We start from the raw sequence: 22,501 nt of genomic DNA on the forward strand, positions 1-22,501 counted from the left end.
GAATAGCACGTTAAGACACTACACTTAAAAATACCTTATATACTTAGATCGATCATAGATTTGTGACCCAAGTCGTGGTCAGCAGGGATAGCTCCTTATTGCCCTGGCAACCACTGAAGTTGGGGCTCCAGATGCTTAAGTGTATGGCTGCTGCCCAGAGGCCTGTCCTGTCTAGTGGCCTCAGGCATAAGCCCTCCTCACCTGCAGTCCCAAGATCCTAACAGTGCATTCTCTGATAGGTCAAGGCAGAGAAGCTGGGAGTTTTGTGAGCCGGCCTTATGTGTCAGTCACTGTCTTTTTTGTTATATTTCACTGACCGCATAAACCACATAAGACCAACTCTGATTCAGTGTGGGGAAAGGCTCCACGAAGACAAGACTATCAGGAGGCAAAGACCAATGGAGAGACCACTGGGGAGGCTGGACACCATATTGTCACCCTTCTACTCTACTAGAGAAGGCAGACTGGTTTTAAAAACACAAATGAGGTACCCTTGTACCAAAAGCCTGCGGTGGACACGAGGCCAACCAGAAAAGAACAGGATGCATGTGTTTTACATTCCATCCAGTCCCGGGGTCGTCTTAATTAAATGGAAAACTGATTGGAGGCAGAAATGTCTGCCCTGGGTGTTTAGTTTTACAAAAGGCAGTCATGGGATCCACCTGTGCTCCCAAAGGTCTTGCGCCTGGGACCCTGGTTTTACAAGTGCTTGTTGCATGAGGATAAAACTGGATGCTGGCTACAGAATGGGAGTAAGGCATCTGGACTGTGAGACCAGTTGCTGCCACTGTTCAGCTCCTGACCGCATTCTGAGCAGTAACAAAAATATTAAAGAGAAAAATGTTTCTTTGGTTTAGGGAATGAGGCTGACATATACCGGATGTAGCCATGTAAGTCTTCCAAATGGAAACAAAACAAAATACTGGCTCTTGGGGGTCTGGGGAGGTAGTTCAGTCGGTAGAGTTCCTGCCTAGCATGCATAAAACCACTGCATGCAAGGGGTGTGATGAGTGCATTTCTGTCATGTCAACCCTGTGCAAGTGGGGGCAGGAGAATCCAAGTTCAAGGTCTTCCTTAGCTCTGCAGCGAGTTTGAGGCTAGCCTAGGCTAAGAGATCCTTTTTCGAATAAACAAAACAAATCATAAAAGAAAACGAAGTAGAGCCGAGTCCAACCTCGATGGTTCTAATGATTTTATTGCTCAGTGGCAAAATAAATCAAAGCAACGATAATCCCAAAGTCACATTTAAACATGTCAGTGACTGCTAGGAAGCAGGTCTGAATGCTGGGACAGGGCTTGGGAGGAAGGCATCGCAGTGTGGTATGTTCTTGTAAACATCGGTACAGGTAGAGAGCAATATCCCCAGGTGGTGTGAGCTAAGCCCCAGCTTCCTCTGTTTGCACAGAGATGAGGCATGACCGGGTCCTTTCCACTTCACACCTGCTGGAGCTGAAAATGTTGCCCTAGAGAAGAATGGATTCTAAGTTGGCTACATTGATTCTAAGATGTTTTTCTCAGTGGTGCTCCCCTGTCCCTGGATCATCCTCCACAGGAAGAAGTGGTGCTCCTGATAAAGAGGGTATGGAATGAAAATGGAGACTCTTCCCTACTTCCCATTCCCAGCCTCACCTGCTTTGGGAAAAAAAACCCACCCCAACTGAAAGGGCTGTCCGATCCCAATACATAAGAGCTCCTTCCTTGTCCCTACTCCCGATTCTCCTTGCTGCTGCTGGATTCTGTGCCTTGGACCTTGCCCTGCCACTTCGGAGCCACTGAAATAGCAAGGACGCCCTCGTTCGCCATCTGTAGGTAAGTCGGATCTTTGCACTTGGTACCATGCTGGTTCGGCCCTGCCTAGGATGTGCTACTGAAGAGAAAGAAAGAACAATCCTGCCAGCCAAACTGAGACACAAACTGAGCAGGAGCTGGAGTGAACCCTGGGGTGTTGGGAGCCGGAAGGTTGGCCTTCTTGATTCTCTGCAGGAATCATGCTGAGGCTGATTGGCCAGCCCTAGGAACAGTAATCCAGAATCAGAGAAACTTGGCTACTTGGCAGCTCCAAACTTCTCACTAGGACCACACCATGACCTGGAGCAGACTCCAGCCTTGCCCAAGTGGGCAGGAAGGGAGCTGAGTCCTGGGGCAGCCTTAGCTACAGCCCACTTACTGCCCCTGGCTGCCTTCAGCGCTGCGATGCTGCTCTCAGGACGCCCTGATGTGCTGTGCAGTGGGCCTGCTTCCAGATTGCTAGCACAGTCTCAGCTCTTCAAGTATCCCTGTTTTCTGGGCACCCATCCGTGCAGCTGCTCCTCTGGGTGGACACAGAGAGATCAGCAGCGCTGGCCTCCTGCTCGGAGAGGGACTGCTACAGTCACACGTCTACCAGTACATCCAGTGGGACGAGGCCTCTCTTCTTCCCACTGAGGACTCTGATGAAGCCGTCCCGTTCTTCCTCAGAGGTCACGCAGATCTGAGGGGCAGGGGGGAGAAAGGAAACGATTCAGTTCAGCAGGAGCAAGTATGGACCTGCAGCAGAAGTTGCTGCTGCCTGAGAACACAGTGCCACTCAGCTGGGAAAGGGGAAACAGCTCAGGGAGTAGGAAGTGGGGAGAGGGGGCATTGGCGCGGGGCGGGGGCGGGGGCGGGGGCGGGGGCGGGGGGAGGGGCGGCGGCAGCGGCAATGTGAGGAAACGCTCAATAAAACATTACATGCAAACCTGGGTTTGGAAACAGTCCCAGATGCAGAATATTTTCTGGGTTCCAGCTTTATGAGCGAGGATTAAGAAAATGGCACTAAATACTGTGACTCCCTGAAGACTCAGTGTAAGGGCAGAATGACAAAATTATGTCGCAGGAGTGGCACGGGGCATGCCAGTTTCCAGTATAGCATGCGGAGGACAACACCAGAAAGCCAAGAGACAGTTTCGTTATTAGCTCCAGGCAAATAAACATAAGCATCTCTCATATTCCAGAGCAGGCGCCTGTATGAGACTTCAAAGGAGGTGGTGAAAATCTGGTCTGGTGCCCTTGCCACTCACTGTTCACAGGCCAGCGAAGGACACAGAGGGGATGAGGCCTGATAAGAGGTTCCTAGGGGTGTAAGTGAATCACAAGAGTCAGGCGCAATGCTCTCTATGCCCATGGATGAAGGGATGGCGGAAGCTAAAGGATGACAACTGAATAGTTCATATTGTTGTTCCACCTATAGGGTTGAAGATTCCTTTAGCTCCTTGGGTACTTTCTCTAGCTCCTCCATTGGGGGCCCTGTGATCCATCCAATAGCTGACTGTGAGGAACAACAATATGAACTAACCAGTACCCCCCTGGAGCTCGTGTCTCTAGCTGCATATGTAGCAGAAGATGGCCTAGTCGGCCATCATTGGGAAGAGAGGCCCATTGGTCTTGCAAACTTTATATGCCTCAGTACAGGGGAATGCCAGGGCCAAGAAGTGGGAATGGGTGGGTAGGGGAGTGGGGGGGGAGGGTATGGGGGACTTTTGGGATAGCATTGGAAATGTAAATGAAGAAAATACCTAGTTAAAAAAATATATAAATGACAACTGAAGTTATCAGCTTGACTGGCAACCGTGCTTCCTTAATTCTTTTCAATCCCCTCCTACTTCCTCTTTCTTTTCTTCCTTTCTGTTCTCCCCCTACCCCTTTCCCTTTCTAGCTGGAGTCTTCTCAAGGACCGGTATACAATTTCTTCCTGACCGGGCCAGCACAGTTACTGTTGGGCAGACCTAGCCTGAGCACACAGTGCCAGCCTTTGTGGTGGAGACAGTGCACAGCATTCTGAGGAGGGACACCTTGACCCTAAATAAAATGATGCCTGCAGCCAGCAATCCAGCCCAGCTATGACTTGACTTTCAGCTTGACCCTTCTTTAAAACGGGGTGAGGCTATTTTAGGACTTAATTTCTTCGCAACTCTCTTTTCCAGAGCACAGACCCTTCTGGAGGTTCCTACTTTGGAGTTAAAGTCAACTCTTTATTCCTTACCCCTTTGTTGGAGTAATCCTCCTTCTCATCTTTAAACAAGATTTATTATTTTATTTTTATTACGATTTACTTTTATTTTATGTGTATTTTCTGCCTGTGTTGCACCTATTGTGTTTCTGAGGCCCATAGAGGTCAGAAGAGGGCGTCAGATCCCCTGGAACTGGAGTTCAAGACCATCAGAAATGGGCATGTGGGTATTAGGAATCAAACCCAGGTCCTCTGTAAGAGCAAGTGCTCTTAACCAGGGAGGCATCTCTCCCACCCCATATTAGTTTCTTTCAACTGGATGTATTCGTGTGTCTCTGTGCACACAAGTGACAGGTGCCCATGGATGCCAGAGGCATCAGATCCCCCAGATGTGGAGTTATAGGAATGGAATGTTATGTACGCTGCCTGATGTGGGTGCTGGAATGGAACTCAAGTCTTCTGCAAGAACAGAATGTGCTCCTAGCCACGGAACCATCTCTCCAGCCCTTATCACCATCATTTCAGGCCATGCATCTGCGACTCTCCCTTGGGTTTCAAACCCAGTTGTGCTGGGCTGGACTTAAACTACCTTACTCAGGGTTTCAGGGTGGACTCAGTCTGTAGTAATCATGTCAGGCCCAGGAAACAAGGCAGAGTATCTGCCAAGGGACCTTGGGGAGAATTTCTCTTGTTCTACAAAGAGGAACACTCTGAAGAACACAGCTTCCATTGTCAGAAAGGAATCTGTTAGGTGAGCTGTAGTGAGAGGCAGCCAACATTCTGAAGAACTTAGACGAGAAAGGTGAAGGGATTTCCATCCCTGCCCATGGGGTCAAACCACCACACAGCAGACCCTCATTGTGCACTAGAAGAGAACCTTGGAGGTTGTGTCCAATTAGTTTCCTAACTCAGTGCCATCAAGTGACCACGATCCATGGCATTGTGGTTCTTGGGGCTGATGGCAGGGGAACGTGACAGATTTTTGTTTGCTTGTTTGTTTAAAGAGTTTCAAGGTCAAGGTTAAGGAGGCCAGAAGACTCTTCTTTCTTTCCTATTTCTCCAGGAGTGAATTCAGTTCAAGGCCCAGCGCATCGCACATTGAAGTTGTTGCTCCTGATGGCTGAGGAGCTGAGGATTCTACTTCCTCACTGTTTGCCACTCTGCTGTATGTGGAGTGGTTAAAAATTGTATTTTGAGGAAACTAAACAGAAATAGATAGACTAAATAAAATATGATATTAAACTCTGAATTCAAAGGAAAACTTGGCATGAAATATGTCAAAGTTTTTTAATGCTAATAACTTGATGGTTGAATTGCTGTGGTTGCTATTCTCTTCCATCTTTAAGATACTATTTTCTAAATATCACTATAATAAATATCTGTTTTATAGTCTAAAAATAATCCTTTTTCTGCAAGAACACAAGGAATCCACAAAAACCTTTCTACAGCTATGACAGACCCGTGGATGACATTATAAGAATGTTTTAAAGGAATTTAAAACTGATTAAGTAGGATTCTTTTCAAGTTTAAAAAAATGAAGAAAATTCATCCTGTCAAGTCAGACTCCTATGTGTTCATAATAGATAACCCAATTCCATCTGGAAACAAGAGCTCTGTGGATAAACAATATAATAATTATGAAAAATTAGCCTTAGAGACAGAAATGTGATGTAATAAAAAAAACCCACGGCATTCATTTTCAGAATCAATTTTCTCTGACCTCTCTGTTAATGGCCACTTGTCTCTTTATATTTTCAGAGTTATACATATCACCCTCAATATTATCTCGTGCCCATGGGATGCCTTACACTGGTATTTGGCACTGCAGATGAAGTCCTCAATGAGACCTGCTCTGAGATATGAGGGTGGGAGATGACTTTTGTTAAACACCCATGCTGTTCAGGCACCATGCTGTCTCCACACAAGTGGTCCTGCTGAACCCTCAGGTCAGCACCAGGGAGGTACTAGTATAATGACTCTTCTGATGACATTTAGAGGTGACTATCCAAGCCACACATGACACAGATCTATTTCTATATGACCTTGGCATCAGTGACCTTTCTACTTCTTTTCCTTTCTTTTTTTTTTTTTTTTTTTTTGGTTTTTCGAGACAGGGTTTCTCTGTATAGCCCTGGCTGTCCTGGAACTCACTTTGTAGACTAGGCTGGCCTCGAACTCAGAAATCCACCTGCCTCTGCCTCCCGAGTGCTGGGATTAAAGGTGTGTGCCCCCACGCCAGGCTCTGTTATGTTTTCTTAAGAGGTTTTGAAAGTTGTCACATAAACTAATAATGTAGGAAATTAAAGTAGAGGTCAAATTTGAATCTTGTTTTTAATAATAACATTTTCTTTTTTGGGAGGAATTAGGGGGTCTCGCTAAGTATGTAGCCTTGACTGGCCTCAAACTCACTATGTAGATCAGTCTGGTCTTGAACCCACAGAGCCTGTCTTTGCTTCCTGAATGCTGGGGTTAAAGATGCCAATCTCCTACAATAACATTCTTAAATTAAGGCTGTTGTTTGATCCCATGTAGCCGAGGCTGACTTAGAACTCCCTATCATCCTGCCTTTACCTCCCAAGCACAGAGTGCCACCTCAGTGCAGCTCAGAGGTTTTCCTGTTGCTTGAAAACCAAACATGATATCATTGTTATTCCCTCTCTTCCCTCATTTGAGTCTGTATCACCACACCCGGTCAAGGTGGGGGAGGTGTGTGTTGGCTGTGTCGGGTGTGCATGCTAGAGATGTGGCTAAAGTATGGTGACATACCATCCAATGGTTGGAAGAGACAGAATGAGTTCAGGAAGAGGTGCTGTCTTGGGTGCAGAGGCTCATGCTTGTACTCTTGCCCGGCGCTTACATGGGCCCCTGGAGCAAGCCACATAGAACCTCATGCAGAACATGGAATTATAGCATGCACTGGGCTCAGTAATTTCTGTGGCTGTTTATACACAAGTCTGAAGCAACTATGAAAATTCGGGTACTGATGCATACTAGCGTTTATAGAAAACCAATTTCACCAGCTTCGTCTGCTGCTGCTGTTAAAATATATGGAAAACTATGTTCTGATTTATTGGTATGTTACCTTCAATCATTTTTATTTGCTTGATTTTAAAAGTAATAGACAATTTTTTTTTGTAAAAGCCATTTCTTCACATTGTACTTTTCTTTAGATGTTTCTTTTCCTTTCTTTTCTTTTTTTCTTTTTCTTTTTGACATTCTATTGACTAGCTACAAGGAAAAAAATGAATCATTATTTTTGTGTGGGGCTTCTTTCTTTTAAACACTAGAAAGCAAGCTCTGAGCCTTGTGTTTTATCACTGAGTTCTATCCTAAGCCTTTGCTATTTTGAGACAGTTCTTGGTTGCTATGTAGTTCAGCTTGGCTTTGAACTCACTACATACAGACTTTGAACTTGAAATTTTCATGCCTGTGTTTCCTGGGTGCTGGAATTACAAGGGGTGAACTAGATGTCCAGAGTGAGGAGACATCTGTCAAGTTGAAAAAGTCATTTGGAGCCACATATAGAAAAGAAAATTGTTGATCAAATTGAGTAAAACATTATTTTAGAGCAATAAATCAGTTATAATTATAAAGTAATGACTGATTGTGTGTGTGTGTGTGACTTCAGAACTGTCTTTGAATGTAATCCACCCAAAATGGGAGAGGATGGCTGGAGAGATGACAACAGCACTGGCTGCTCTTCCAGAGGACTCAGGTTCAATTCTCAGCACCCACATGTTGACTACCAACTCTAGATCACAGAGGATTCAGCGTCCCACCTGGCCTCTACAGCATCAGGCATGCATGTAGTTCCCAGACATCTACACTGGCACAATCTCCACACACATACAATAAAATAATAAATAATGCCATCTAAGGTACATTTGGAGCAACTGTGTTGGACAGACAAGTATTCCATTATGAATTCATATTTCATTATTTAATTTCTTGAAGACTGAGGCTTCTCATATTACATACTCAACTAGATATATCCATTGCCTTGAGAAATGCTGGAGTTACTATATTGTTACCAAGAATGCAGAAAGAGGCAAACTTCTGACTTCCCAAACTGGATATTGGCAATCATCTGTGAGACTTCATTGTGAAAGAAAGGAAAATTCTAACTTCTGGCTCCCAGCATCCTCCTCTAACACATCCAGATCAGTCTTGGAGATACGAGCATGTTTTGCCCAGCACTGAAGACGGTGCATGCACAGTGAGAAGAAATAAGTAGGACAGAAGGACACCCTCTCTGTGCTGGAGGGAGACATTCAGAGAGGAGCAGGGAAGAACTGAGCTGTGCTGCCATGTTTGTTTCTATCTATATTGCAGGAGCTGGGTAAGGAGTCCAGAAGGAAGTGGCTAAGCACATTATAGAGGCAGAGGGCTCAGGAAAATTGACAGAGCAGAAGGTATCAGGAATGTGTGGATTAGGTACAGGGAAATGTCCAGAGTCTCTGCCTGAGTTGATTTTTCCTCTGTGTTTTGTCTCTGTCTTATGTTATTATGTGGAGATGTATGTCCTTTAGGAGACCCATAGAGACGTGGGTCTTGAGAAGGAAATCTGAGTGGGCTTCATGAGATTGGAGCCAACACACCAAACCCTGGAACACAGCACCACACAATGCCATGTTTCTCTTTAGATGATGACATATTGGTGGGGACCAGCCCAGAGTAAACACTGGAGTAGCTGCTAACTTCAGTGACTAGTGGTCCTCAGATGCAAGTGCTCTGACAGATACCATTGGGTGAGTGAGTGTAGTGGTTTGAATGAGGAAGGTTGGTCCCCAGCAGGTGGCACTGTTTGGAGAGGATCCAGAACCTTTAGGAGGTGGAGCCTTGCTGGAGAGAGTGAGTCACTAGGGGCGGGCTTTGAGGTTTTATCGTTTATTCCCACTTCCTGTTCTCTCTTGTTGGAATGAAATGTGATTGGACAGCTTCCTCTTCCTGTTGTGAGGTTTTCATTGCCTGTTGCCATGCCTGAGCCTTCCCAGCCATTCTGGACTTCCATGGTCTGAAACTCTAAGCTAAAATAAACACGCTCCCCACCAACTTACTTTTAGTTATGGTGTTCTATTATAATAATAAAAGCAGAAGGTTCCTGGCACTTCAGTTTTGCATGCTGGATTTTAACTACCCTTGTACCCTGGGCATATAATCATCGTTTCCCAAGAGGCACACTTCTTTTGTCCCTGCTTGTGGTGTGTGTGTGTGTGTGTGTGTGTGTGTGTGTGTATGTGTGACCTTTACTTACCTGGTTCTCTTTCAGTGTTATCTGCCCCTGGTCCTTGCAGCCAATGAAGGTTCGGACACACCTATAAATCTTCTCATGCTCTTCTACTCTCTGAACAAAGTTGGCTGGAAAGAAACCAACCCTGTCCTGAATCTTTCCCTGAAATGGAAGAGGAGGCGTTCAGTGGCAAATGCAACATTTATTGTAACTGTCATCACCAAAGGATTCTTATTTCTTTTTAAAGACTGCAACACTTACTTTCCACCAGTCTTCATTGGAGTCTTCTAGGAGAGTGATCATGTCTCCTGGCCTAAAAATGAAGGATGCATGAGTTAGGGGGGCAGAAGTCAAATGAGGAAGAGAAAACACTCTTTAGCATGAGGTAGTTTTTCATTCACGCAAATTATCCTAAAATAAATAGAAGTAAAGGAAGCGTGTTTCCACTGGCTCTTCCCTTCCAAGGAAATGGAAAGCAAATATTCACATTGCAAAAATGGCCAGGCTTAGTATTCAATAAGTATCAGGGTATATTTTGCCCCAAAGTATATCTTCCTCCCATCTTCTGTATTTCTTATCCAATTTCCTCATGCATTTGATATGTAGATACAGGCTATATTTTGCTTTTATATTGTTTAGTATTTATATCTAAAGCCAGTCATTCTCTTTATTATTATCTTTATTTGGGATGGTTGATTCATCATCACCTTGATTGGATTAAAAAGCACACAGGTAAGACTGGGGAGATGTCTCACTGGTTAAGAGCACTTGGCTGCTCAACCAGAGGACACAGATTCAATTCCCAACACCCACATGGCAGCTTACAACTGTCTGTAGCTTCAGGTCCAGAGGATCTGCCACCCTCACACAGACGTACATGCTGACAAAATGCCAATGCAGGTGAAATTTACAAAAAGAAGAAAAGAGAAGAAAAGCAGAGTATTGGTGAGGCAAGGTTTCATGTATGTTGATCAGGCTGGTCTCAAACTCAATAAGTAAATAAGGATGAGGGAAGGCTCCCTTTTCATGTTTGCCTCTTTAGAGCCCAATGCAATTCCTAAGGCTACTCCAGACTCAAGAGACAGAAGGCCCACATTTGTGAGAGGTACTGCAATATCTCAAGCTAAGGAAAGGAGAGCACGCATAGGGAGGGAAGAACTTAGAGCAGTCAATGTTACTGCAAACCCAGAGTCGTGGATTTTGCCTAGTGTTTGAATTGACTCCTATACCCAGGGGTTTATTTTTATTTATTTTTTTTATGAGTACAAATTAAAAAAAATTAAGACCTATTATCACATTGTTGTCCAGGCTAGCCTGGAACTTATTTTGTAGTCCAAGCTTATCTTGAACTTGCTGTGGTCTGCTGGCTTCAGCCTCCTGATGTGGGGATGCCCAGGTTGTGCCACAATGGCCTGTCATTTTTGGGCCTTTGGTTATTTGGGAATCTCCCAAGATTCCTGTCCTTTCTTGTTCCCTTTCCAACATTCTTATGAAGTCTAGCTGTTCTCTTACTAGATGAATTCACATCATTTGAATTCCTCTGTTATTAGCCTTACAAAGTTGCTAGACAGTTGGTATCACCCATCTCTGTTCTGACTGACTGCTTATGTCTATGGCCTCCACTGTTTTATTTTGTGCAGTACTGGAACCACTCTTTAAAACCCCTCATTTTTGAGATCCTTGGGAGCTGGACAGAGCAGAGCAGAGCAGATTCCTGTGTTCACTTTGCTCCCCTGCCTCAACCTCTTCTGCGGTCACTGCCAAATCTCAGTTATTTTGGTCCAGGCTTCCCATGTAGGCACCACGCCATGCTCCCTGCCGTTCCACAGAAAACTATGGAGACAGTGATCAGTGGAACCTGTCAGGTTTATTCAAGGGAAGCTCAGAAGGAAGAGTCCAGTCATGGATCGCTACCTCTGGAAGGCTCAGGTGTGTGAAGGGCTCTCATGGAGCCCCAAGGGGCTATGGCAAAGCAATGGGTAGGGAGTCTGTATGCTGGTGGAGTTCTCACTTCCTCCTTTCCCTGAAACCTCTTCTTCCTCGTTTCCCTCCTCCTCTTCCTTATCCTCTTTTATTTTTTTGTGTCTGATGTGTTAGTGCATGATGTATGTGTGCATGTGTGGGTACCACATTGAGTATATGGGAATCAGAGGGGAATCTTGCGTATCGGTCCTCCCTTCCACCTTATGGGATGCAGGCTGTTTTGTTGTATACTGGTGTACTGCATATCCAAGGCTTGCTGGCCTCCAGGAATCCCCATAGATATCCTCTTATTTCCACCTCCCATCTTGCCCTAAGAGTACTGGGGTGACAGACATGCTCTACCATGTCTGGGTTTTACATGGGTTCCGGGGGATTTGAACTCAGGTCCTCACCCTTCACTTTAAGCGCCTTCGACACTGAGCCATCTCCCCAGCCCTTTTCTTCTTCTGAAGCCCGTTGACCTATGGCCTCTGCCTCTGTTGGAACAGCTGTGTTTTCTTTCACAAAATGCATTAAATTTCTATAATTTTGTGTGAATACTTCAGGATTTAGAATCTCATGTGAAGGGGATGGATCACTGAAAGATTAAGAATGTAGGGCAAAAGTCACACTCTCTACCCACTCTGTCACAGCAGCCCCGCAGCAGTAAACGCGGGTGACGTTTTTTGCCATCTCAACAGTCGCAGCTGCCTGCTGATGCCACTGAAAGAGAGGTGGCTGAAGAAAATCGCTTTTTCCCAGGTGAGGGATTTAATTAAGCATCACGGATGAAAGTCATTGTAGAGAAATCTGCTAAGCTCCAGCAGATTTTATTTAACCCCGTAACCTAAGAAACTGCACACCAGCATCAAATGCAAAGCCTCTGCTGATGGTTTGATAGGAGATGCAAGCAGGGGAATGGAGGTGCCTCTCCTAACAAAAATGGAGGAGGATGCTCACCTCCAATCGTGGAGTCAGAGACTAGCTAGAGACCCACTCTTTACGGTGCTCAGGAGTGGGCCATCCTAGAGTGCCTACCCTGTGCTAACTAAACTACAATAGGGCACACACCAAAATATCAGCAATAATTTAATGTAAAATACCAGGTGTAACAACACCCTGACAGCGTGGGGAGGAGTCTAGCTTTTCCAGCAAAAGATCTTGACCAGGACCAGAAAAGTGCTTGGTGACAAGAGCTACATTGTTCAGTTTATTCTTTGCTTTTTTTTAAATTCAATTCTGCATTAAACAAATATCCACAGAAGGTAGATTCTGAAAGAGCTATTTTACTAGACACCAGGTGCACATTGCAAAATAAAATCCTTGCTTAGAACTTCTATTCTGATGCAAAAGATGAGTTATAAATAAGAAAACAAAGAACAAACCATTTAATAACAATATAAACGACCACACATTGAAGACGATGACAGAAATAAATAAGGTGTAGAGGCGTGGATTCCTACAGAGGCCAGTCAAACTGCCCACCCTTCTGGAAGAAACAGCTAATGATAAGTGTCTCTTGCACTCAAAACCAAGACAGCAACTTTCTCCATGTGACCCCAAAGGTGGTCGGATCACTCTGTCCTGCCTGACACTGCCGCACAATGAGAGCATCCTTTTCCTTGGAACCTGAACTCCAACTTTTTCCCATACTGGAATCCCGGAGCTCAGCCTGGATGGACATGCAATGTTAGGGGCCCTGTAGTGACAGGGACAGATAGGGACACGTTTAGAATCCAAACTCTCAGAGCTCCCCTACACTTCAAGTTAAGGGAATCTGCATATTCACTGTTTAAGCGGCCCAGCCCACACACCAGTGCTTAGTCTTTCTGAGTTAAGCTTTGAGATGCTAAAAGGCCACCTGGAAGGATGTGGGGCTCAGCCACCTTGGTGCATTAACTCCCACTATGTGGAGAGAGGAGAAGGAGAAAAACACCCACATCTTCAGTGTCACAGACAAGGTTGAGCACCTGGTTGGAGGGGTGAGATTAAGCTTTGGAGGGAGGACAGACTCTGAGTCCACTCCCTTGTGTCTGGCTGAGACGGAGTGGAAGACAGCTATCTAGGATTTCCATCCAATGTCTTTTCAGGTTACCTGTTCTCTGGGTAAAGCATGATTTAAAGCTTTAATCTCTGACTCTGGATTCTCAGTGACAGGTGGCCTAAGCTGCCTGTGCTATAGCTTTTTGTTGTTGTTGTTGTTGTTGTTGTGCTTGGTTTTTAATTAAAAAAATGTGTTGGCCCAGATTTGGGGCTCCAGCTAGAGTTTGCTCAGTTCTCTGTATTAAGCACCAGATTAACTCCACACTCCAGCTTCTTCCTTCCCCACAACTCTGATCACTCACCCCAGGGTCAAGAACCAGCAAAGGATGGGTGCGACCTAAGCTCTAAAGCCTGGCCAGTTTCAGGGAGCCCAGGAAATCCTTGCCTTGGGACGCATGTGCTTGCTGTTGACCTGAGTACAAACCCTGAGATCCTTGCTCTATAACCCTTGGTTCACAGTCGTCCATTGTCTTCTCAAACCTTCTCACCTTGGACACAGTGTTCTCAGTGTGCTGCATTACACCATGAAAGAACCAAAACACCTTACCAACCAACTCTACTCAGAGAACTTTTGCCCATCAGTCTGAAGAGAATGCAAGCCCAATGCTTGTTTATCTGAGGATGACCCCTGTGGGCAAAAGTGTGTTGTGTACAGAGCTAGGGATGGTACAAGCTGACTATGTGGAATCTTCTGGAAACTGTTATTGAAGACGGCTTCATGTTTCATGGATGAGAGTTCCTAGGGCGAGTCTGGTCTTAGGCCCCACAACCAATTTCTCCTGTGCCCCGGGTGGATAAAGGTTCTTAGAAGTGAAGACACTCTCATTCCCTAATGAAGGCGCTTCTTCTGAGAATGGGTATCCATTGTTGGGAGAACAGGAGGACTGGGCTATCTTTGTCTTGTATTTGGAAGTCAGAAAAATGATCTTCATGTCTTGACCTCTGCCTGAATAGCCAAAGAAGATTCTAGGATGCTGAGCTCATATTTTCTGAGAGCCTATGACATTCAGGTCTTGACTATGCACTAAAAGCACGGACATGGCAAGATTTCTCAAGGCCTCAGTTTCTTTAACTCCACTGAGGCTAACACAGCAGCCTCTGATGGCATCTCCATTTTCCTTCCAGAGAAATACATTATTTTCTACAAGTGGAATAAGAAGAGATTGGGGTTTAGAGAAACCTCCTCAGACCTTAGTATCCCACATGAAAGGGTGGACCATTGAAGGCACAGGGGAAGGGCACTGGCTTTTATGGTTTTTACCTTTAAACACTAAGTTGGCATTGATACTTATATAAAACATTTAGGCAAGTTCACAATGTGATGGCCACCATTGCTACGAAGCGATTATTACTGCCCTCAGGATGCTGGTAATCTCAAAAGCAGAAGTCTATAAACAGGAAACCGACAGTGAGCTTCTGTGAATGAGGAACAAGTCCCGCGTGGAACAGATCAAGTGTGGAGTTAGATCCAGATGAAAATCCCAGCACTTAGAGCTCTGATCCTGAGCTGTCACAATGATATGCTGTAAGTTTATGTCACACACAATAATAAATAGATTATGGAATATAGTTATTTTGAAAAGTTATTCTGTGGATTGAGTTAAAACACATGGAAGTCTTTGGTTCTACGAAATTGCTAATTTGCTCCCAGGCCTGTCATTTTTTACTTAGAGACAAGATCTAGTGGGTGTGGTATGCTCTCTCTCTGTCTCCCATGCCCACCGCATAAAGACATGGGTCTTTCTATGATTCCTAGGCTGGCCTTGAACTTGCAATCTCTTGTAATCTGGGATTACAGAGGCCTACCACTGTGTACTGCTACACTGCCCTCATTAGTTTTGGTCAGGGACAATTGGTAATTAGATGTTTGCTTCCTTGGGTAGCCCCAGACTCTAGTCTTTGGGATAATTCATAACTCAGGAAGGCTTCTGCCTTTGTGTAGACCCAGTCTCCTTTCCCTTTATCCTTCTGACCACAAAGTAATATCAGAGCTAGGCTTGGCAGTTGACTCTATGTGCCTCATTATAGTAGTATTTTTGTAGGGCTGAAAACAGCAGATGTTCTGTAGGAGGAACAATGCCCACTGCATGAAATGGGCACCACCAGCCATGTCTGTGCACATGTCAGCAGGGACAGAGAGACTAGACTACTTACGTCGGGCTTTGGCTCCATGGCTAGCTGCAGGATATCGAGTGCCTTTAACGCTATTCATGGCTTATCAAAATGCAAGAGAGTTGCCCATATCACTCTGCAGGCATTTCGGACAGTTTTAATATTCCATACCCTAGCCTATTCATTAGCTGAAGAGAAGTCTACATTGAGTCTATGAACATCACAGATGTCCTTGAAAGAGCCAGCCAATGGGAGAAGCAAAGGGAACTAGCCAAATTACTCTGCTCATCTGAGATTTACTGTTGAGTTTTTTTTCATCAGACTAATTTCTCAGTTTGTGTTAATCTGGTCCAGAATTGTTTACAGCCCTGGCACATCAGGAACTCCTTGACTCTGCAGTTTGATTTCCATCTTAAACCCGAGAGCCTTGAGGCTGTTTGCATTTTCTCCCAGGTCCATATTCCAGCCGGAACATTCAGCTAAAGAGCCATTTGGAAGGAATTGGGGAGATGTTCCTGAACTGTCGTGGATCACGCTCTCTAGAACCTAATTGAGAGAGGCGTTTGAGTGCGAGGGAGGCAGCTAAACACATTAGTGACATTCGGGAAGGTCTGGGCTTCTTGACATAGTGCAGCATCACAAAATAATATGCACCAGAGACTTTCCTCAAATAGCCTTAATTGGATTTTGATGTCCTGGCGACTGTGAAGATTATTTTTAAATCAAATTGGTGCATTAGAATTACATTTAGTTTTAATTAAGTTGATGCATTTGCCAAGCAGTAATGTACTTAGAGAATGGAAATGAGACACCAGGGGAGTCTTCTCCTGTCTCATTTGTCTCGAGCATTCCTCCTTTCTTATTTTACGGAGGGTTGTATACAATGGGCAAGGTGAACTTCAGGGTGGGTCAAAGGTGAACGCAGCTCTCTCCACAGGTTAAAACGGAATCAGGAAACTGGAGTTCTCTCTCTCTCTCTCTCTCTCTCTCTCTGTGTGTGTGTGTGTGTGTGTGTGTGTGTGTGTGTGTGTGTGTAAGTCAGAGGGTCACATGGAATGTTGTTCCTCAGGAACTGTCTACCTTTGGTTTTTGAAGTAGCATCTCTCACTGGAGTGACGTGGAGGTCACTGAGTCACTATCTCTACCTTCTCAGTGCCGGCATTACAAACTGCATGCTACATGCCCTGTTTTTGATTTTACACAGGTTTTGGGCACTGACCTCATGTCGTCATGCTTATGAAGCAAGTGTGTCACAGCCTGGACTGTCTCTGTAGCCCTGTATTTTGGTTTTGAGTCTGTCATTGGCTAATGACAGTCACAACTGCTTTCAAATCTAGAAGACAATCAGAATCCAAGTGAATATCTAACAACACAGAATTCCAGGCAGGATTTGATTCAGGGTATAGGTCTATGGTGTACCCAGGAATCTCAACTTTAATAACATTCTCCACAGGAATTTTATGGATTATAGTCAATGGCTTTACTGTCCCAACCAGTTTTCTCCTCTAAAATGATGTTGTCTTGGGCAACCTTACAGCTTTTCTAGAGAACACTAGGGATGAGGCGGGGGGGGGGGAGGTTGTGGAAGACTTAGGAATGGACAGAATAATCAGGTTATGTCTTCCTTTCAATGGCTTTCTTATTTTTTTTTCATAAAAGCTGCAGAAAATTTATAACAATGCAATTATCACTGTCCATAGAAATTAAAGAGGGTTGTGCCTAGCAGAATCTAGCCAAGAATACCTCATGAATTCTGTGCCTTGATCTGTCAGTTCCCATCAGCAGTCCTCACTGTCTCTACACGTGATGGACTGGGTTCCCTCAGAAGCATGTGTGACGTCGTCTTACCAGTTCTCCCATTTATTAATGGGTCAGAGAATCATTTAGCTAGATGAGAGTCACAGCTTGACCTGTAAAATTCTGTACCAGGAGCAAGGCTTCATGGGCTTAGTCGGCAGACCACAGGCTTCCTGGGCTCCAGGGTCAAACCTAGTCCCGATAGACTTCTCAGAGTGTACTGTGCATGATGAAGTTGGGATACACAACTACATTGTCTAAGCTCATTTTCCAAAAACAAGTGGAGGATGCATAGATGATGGGTACAGGTGTGCAGGGACAGGAAGGAGAGTTCTGCAGCATGGTAGGGTGACCATAGTCAGTGACAGTTACATGATGATACTTGTATGTCTAAAAATAGTCATTAAAGATCATTCCCAATGTTCCCAACACAGAAATGATAAATCTTTAAGGTGACAGGTGTGACAATTAGCCCAATTCAATCAACATACACTATAAGCATTTATTAAACTAGTGTGTAGTAGCTTACAAATGCATGCAATGATGTGTCAATGAAAAATAAAACTAAGGCTGGGGAGAGATCTTGGTTGGTGAGGAACTTAGCTTGTTCCCAGAGATCACATTAAACAAAAATAAAAACAAACAAAAGCAAGAAAAACAAAGCTGTTCAGCTGAGTATGGCGGTGCGTGCCCATAATCCCAGGGCTGGCATAGCAGAGACATGCAGATACTTAGGGCTTGCCAGCCTAGTCTATTTGGTGAGTTTCAGGCAAGAGCTTATTTCAAGAAATAAAAATAAACACAAAGGCAGGCAATTCCTGAGAAATGATACCCAAAGCTATTATCTGCCCTCCACATGCACATGAACATATGTGCATATGTACACACACACACTCACACTTGTGCACACACATGATTTTCACATACATGTATCCACACACACACTTTAAAAAAAAATGAAAGCTTAACTTCTTAAATTCACAGGGTCTTCAGAGAGGACACCACTGACCAACATCAACATAGGGTGCAAAGTACAAGTGGGAGCCAGGCTGGCATGGTCAGCCTCTCTGGCCCCAGCCTCTACTTTCTACTCATATTCTTAATGCTGATTTTCCTATCCAGTTTCCCAGAAGACAAAGAATCACAAGCAAGAACCCACAGCTGGCTTCATGTGCCTCTGCCCTGAATTTTCAAGATTTTTCTCTGGGGTTGGCATTTGCCCCCAACTTCGTGCTTCTTACTCAATTTCTCTAAATCTAGAGATTAAGATTTTACCTCTTTAACCTTTAGCCCCCCATCTCACAGGCAGACTTCTGCAAGTTGGATGCTGATGCTGACTCCTGTAGAACCTTCCTTGAAGTCCCAAGACTGTTTCAATGTCCCTCTGGGGTATGTTCTAGAACCAGCTCTCCCCATCCAGCACCTCACACTAGACTGTAAATTCTGTCTGCTCTTCCCTCCCAGCATCATGACCCCTTAAGCTCAAACAAGGGACAACTCCCTGAGAAAACATCCTAGAAAAAGCCATATGTAGGTTAAAGTCAATGTCAAATTCAAGAGAGATGAATTTAGGCTACCCATCTCCTGGGGTCCTTGCAAATATTAGTTATTTGTTCTCATTTAGACACTAGTTAACCAGACACATGCTTGCTTGCTCTCATTTAGACACTAGTTAACCAGACACATGCTTGCTTGCTCTCATTNGCTTGCTCTCATTTAGACACTAGTTAACCAGACACATGCTTGCTTGCTCTCATTCAGACACTAGTTAACCAGACACATGCTTGCTTGCTCTCATTCAGACATTAGCTAACTAGACATATGATTGCTTGCTTTCATTCAGACTCACCCACAGAATGTCAGAGACTTGAAGCTTCCAAGAGCCTGGTGATTCACAATTCTAAATCCTTATTTGGTGTTGAAGAGATGTGTTTTTCTCTGAAATCCCCTCTCTCTGTTTAGGCATTCTGTCATACACAGTCATTAACTTATATCTTTCCTAGAATTTAATAATATTGAAAAAGCAATTCCCCTTTTTCTCTATCTTGGTTCCTAAGGCTTTCTTCATCCAAAACCTGCCATCTCTTCTCCCTACTTCCCACCCCCAAATGGCCATTATCATATAAATCTGTTTGAAGAGAATTAATAAAAATGAAAATGGCTGAGATGTGAGAAGTTGACACAGAGTCTTTGAAATGGACACAGCACAGCCACTGAATACGTATTTGAACACTTCACTCTTCCTCTCCCTCTCCATCCTTTGTGTCCGAGTTCCCAAATGCAGTAGTTTATATCTCTTGATGAAAGATCAACCTGGCAAAACCATATAGGTTATTTCTACTGATTAAAAACAAATGGTGCTTGGGTAAGAATAAGAAGCAATGACTTCAAGCCTTTCTCATCCTCATAGCAGTAGAGATGCTGGGGGCAGTTACATTGTGAGTGCTGAAGGTAGAGTTTCCCAAGAGAGTTTACAGGGGGAGGCAGAGATAACTCAGTGATTCTAGAATTGTATGAATACATGTTGAGGTATGTTCTCTAAAATAAATAATCCAAATAGAGCCACTAGAGTAGTAAACATCACAGCCAAAGAACACTGAGATATGACTGAGGGGATAAAGAAATTCAAGAGGTAGAGGTGTGTGTGTGTATGAATGTGCATATGTAAGTGTGCAATGGGGCGGGCGGAGGGGGTCAGAATGACACAGACTACAGGAAGCAAAGGACACCTGTCTGTGGTGCTGTGGTCCTTTTGCTGAAGAGGAAAGGACTGTGAATTAAACAGAAGCCAGCCAGAATGGGGTGGCACAAGTCTTGAGTCTCCACAAATCAAGTTTGAGATCCAAAGACAAGGGAGGACACTGTGTCTTTGAAGCCAGCCTGGGGACTAGGAGGAACTTTCTTCATGTTCGTGGTTAGAGACTCAGACAGCTCATGTAGCTCTCTAGACATGTGGGGTCATGTCACTGCATGAGTGACTCTCCTAGGACTCGAGCCAAGGCCAACTAGTACCAAGCTTTGCATTCTAAAACATTCAGTGAGTTCACACTGTCCTGATATGTCTGCTTTCCTCTCTCTCCCTCCCTCCTTCTCTTCCTCTATCCCTCTATTCTGAAAGGAAAGAACCTACTTTCAAAGCTCATTGGAGTTGGACACAGTGGCACATGGCTATAACCCCAGCACCCACTGGCCAAGGCAGGAAGATCCCAAGTTTGAGGCCAACCTGGGCTACGGAGTGACACATGGCCAGCCTGGGCTACAAGCGACACATGGTTTCACAACAACAAAACAGAACAAGAAAAAACCCAAAGTACATTGGAACTGAAATAGTAACATGTTTATCATGTACTGAATATTGTGCTCTCTCGTAACCACCTCCTAGAAGCCCAGACTTGATTGTCCCTATTTTCAATATTAGGGAGCTGAAGTCCATAGTTAATCTTTGTGCTCTCTTGTTGGATGAGATGCAGGTAGGGAACCCTTGCACCTGTCTCACTGGTTTAAATGTAGCTATGAAAACTGCACTGTGGCCTTGACCCATCCATGTTTCACCCACAGTGAACTGTAGGGAACAGTAGTGGACACAAAGTTGGAAACACTTAGACCAGGTAGCCCCCTGACACTCTGGTACCGATCCCACTGGGTGAGTTTACTAGGTTTTAGATGAAGTAGGGAATGAATATTGAACTCATTCTGAACATGAGGTTCAGGAGAGCCCCTCATGCTGGCCAGAGGCCAGGGGAATCTCACTTCATTCTTCATGTGGAATGGGTTTGAGGTGGGAGGCAGGGGGAGCAGCAGGGAGATGCCCTGATCTGCTTATAGCTGGTATCAGTAGGGTGTGAGTTAATATGAAGGACTATGAAGACATTTGCGCCACTGACCTCTGGTAGTAAGGCTTTCCTTGTTCCAAGGCAGATCCGTAAGGAATCTACTGAAGTCATGACTCATCTGCTGTGACTTTTGGTGGCTGGCTTTGATATCTGAGCCCCCCTTTCTTTTTGTTCCCAAATTCTTATTTCCAACAGTCCTTATCTGCTACTTCTTGCCTTCTTTCCCAAGAAGGTACACAGCATGTTCCCTTGGGTAATTATGCAGCAGATAAGAATAGTATCTAATCAAAATGATTTTTTCCCCCTTATGGTTTGAGGAGGAAAAGATAATTCACAAAGTCCCAACTCATTCAAGGAAAAATAACCAGTGCTTTCTGTATTGCTTTGAGTATGCTGCTCAAGTTGCTGGCTTTTAAAAAGGGAACCTGCAATACCTTAGTTATAAATAAACAAATAAATAAGCAAATAAATAAATAGACAGATGTATGTCTGATTTATCACTTTGGTCTCCCAGCCTACAAAATATAGGCATTTTACTTCTGGGAATTAATGGCTCTGCTTGCCTGCAAGCAGGTTGTAAGTGTTGGAGTCGTGACCAGACATCTTGACTTTTAATGGCCTGCAACCAACAAAAAAAAATAAACACACAGAGTTACGACAGCCTGCATAGAGCCAGACACCCGTCAGTGTCCCTGGTAACATTCATTATTGCTCTGCAACTGCTGTTCAAAAATCCACAGAATTCAGAATACTGTTCTAATGAAGATGTGGGGCTAACAAAATAGGGAGATAGTTCATCTTCAATTTACTTCTGGTGTATCTATTCCTGTGTGTGTGTGTGTTTGTGTGTGTGTGTGTGTTTTGTGTGTGTGTGTGTGTATGGGTATATGTGGGCAGTTTTAAGCATTGTTCCTGAGAACTCATTCACCTTGGTTTTTGAGGAGCTATCTCACATGTGCCTGGAACTTTATGAGTAGACTAAGGTGCTGCTGGCCAAGGAGTTTCAGAGATCCATCCATCTCTGATTCCCTAGCTCTGGGTTACAAGCTTGTGCCACCATGTCTCCTCCTCCTTCTTTTCCTCTCCCTCCTTTCCTTCTTCCTCCTCCTCCCTCCTCTTTCTCTTCTTCCTTCCTTCCTTCCTTCCTTCCTTCCTTCCTTCCTTCCTTCCTTCCTTCCTTCCTTCCTCCCTCCCTTCCTCCCTCCCCCATTCCTCCCTCCTTCCCTCCCTCTCCCTCCCTCCTTCCCTCCCTCCCCTTTTCTTCTTCCTCCAAGCAGGTTCTTGGGAATTGAACTCAGGTCCTTGCAACACAAGCAGGCTACCACTTGAACCCATCTCTAGTACCTCACTGCAAATCCCACACAGCCAAATGGCCATCTCAAGGAACTCAGTATGGTTCACTATTGCCACTCTCAGTTCCATTCCTATTTAGTCAACCGTGGGCCATCCTCTGAAGGTCCCATGGTAGTCACAGGCCAGAGAGATGATGACTTAGAGATCTGGATTGTCTCTGATGAAACAGAGTCCACCTGAAAATGCCATACCTGCCTTGGCATT

General features: G+C 44.6%; 1 protein-coding gene across 3 annotated transcripts in view; it reads right to left on the reverse strand.

The window, feature by feature from the left end:
• Nucleotides 1–1,177: 1,177 nt before the first annotated feature.
• Stac (SH3 and cysteine rich domain) overlaps nt 1,178–22,501 on the reverse strand; it is a 123,460-nt gene continuing 102,136 nt past the window's right edge. For 2 of the 3 annotated variants that reach the window (XM_021172830.1, XM_021172828.1), the window contains 3 exons: nt 9,459–9,510; nt 9,222–9,359; nt 1,178–2,470 (listed from right to left, as the gene is read on the reverse strand). In XM_021172830.1, the coding sequence (XP_021028489.1) occupies nt 2,372–2,470; nt 9,222–9,359; nt 9,459–9,510 (289 nt within the window). In that variant the 3' untranslated portion in view covers nt 1,178–2,371. The remainder of the gene's footprint in view (nt 2,471–9,221; nt 9,360–9,458; nt 9,511–22,501) is intronic. The other variant, XM_021172829.2, reaches the window with a different exon arrangement.

The sequence above is a fragment of the Mus caroli genome, chromosome 9, assembly GCF_900094665.2.
Source record: "Mus caroli chromosome 9, CAROLI_EIJ_v1.1, whole genome shotgun sequence".
Classification (NCBI taxonomy): Eukaryota; Metazoa; Chordata; class Mammalia; order Rodentia; family Muridae; genus Mus; species Mus caroli.